The sequence below is a fragment of the Aplysia californica genome, unplaced genomic scaffold, assembly GCF_000002075.1.
Source record: "Aplysia californica isolate F4 #8 unplaced genomic scaffold, AplCal3.0 scaffold01346, whole genome shotgun sequence".
Taxonomy (NCBI): Eukaryota; Metazoa; Mollusca; class Gastropoda; order Aplysiida; family Aplysiidae; genus Aplysia; species Aplysia californica.
The window spans coordinates 61068-62209 of NW_004798616.1; the positions used below are offsets into that span (position 1 = coordinate 61068).

General features: G+C 36.4%; 1 protein-coding gene across 1 annotated transcript in view; it reads right to left on the reverse strand.

Annotated features, from left to right (window-relative positions):
• The window catches only part of LOC101846400 (FERM, ARHGEF and pleckstrin domain-containing protein 2), a gene marked incomplete at its 5' end in the record, with an annotated part of 70530 nt that overhangs the window by 48617 nt on the left and 20771 nt on the right, over positions 1-1142 (reverse strand). Inside the window, 1 exon segment of the mRNA XM_035973517.1 lies at positions 952-975. Coding sequence (XP_035829410.1) covers positions 952-975 — 24 coding nt within the window.

Here is a 1142-nt window from a genome sequence, read left to right on the forward strand (position 1 = left end):
GATACCTTTAAAAGAGCGGTTTCCATACTGTGGTGCCTTTTATAAGCAGATTGAAAAGGTTCTTCCATGTCATTGGCCTTCAGATGTTGTTGAACTTGACACAAAACAATTTTCTCCAGGATTTTTAATAAAAAGTTAAGATTGGAAACTGGCCTAAAATTTCTCATGTCGTTTTCATCAAGACCTTGTTTTTTAAGTAAAGGTTTTACAATGGCTTGTTAATGAACCCATTCCGATTTTTTTTTTAACCCTACACTCCAAAGACATTTTATACTTGTAAGTTAATAAAGGGTGGGTATTTCTTTTAAACAAAGAAGAGCACATCAACACAGTAACAAGCACTCAAAGAGGAGAGAAAGAAAAAAGATCAGACAGGAGAGAAGAAAAAAGAAAAGAAAAAGTTTCTCTTGCCACACTCCAACCACCCACATAATAATATCTTTGTTCTAAAACTTCAACCTGAAGATCACTCAAGATCTCTTCCTTCATACACTCAAAGGACAAATATCAAAAACGACAAAGACGACAAAAACAACAACAACGACAATTTTAGTTTAGGTAAAAGTTTTATGGCACTTGAAATACAATAAGGTCATATAAGTGCCGAAGATTAGAAGTGTTACAAGAGAGTAACAAACACAAAATAGGAGGAGGAAAGATAAGTACAACAGATGTTTGATAGGAAAGAAGGAGCAAACCACACCAGAGCACCCACCAGCCACCCACGAACAACAACAACAACAACAACAACAACGAGGACATTGAAGCTAAGCTCCACAGACTTATAGACATCAAGCGACATGGTGCTGTGTGCAGCTTTTGCATTTGCTTTCGCCTTTGCTTTCTTTCTCTCTCTCTCTCTCTCTCTCTCTTTTTTTCTTTTCTTTTTCAAAGACACGAACAAAGCTTTCGTTTGTTTATCTCTGGGAAGCAGCAAGCACACCGTGTCACCTTTTCTTCCCAAACATCCGACGCCTGGCCGAGCCCGGAACGATGGCATTCAGAGAAATCAAACAGTGGGGGAAAACATATAGGTAATGTCACTGGCACAAATACATTCACAAGTAAATAAACAACTAAATAATAAATAAACAAACACATAAATAGACAAAAGAATAAATACATAAATAAATAAACAACTA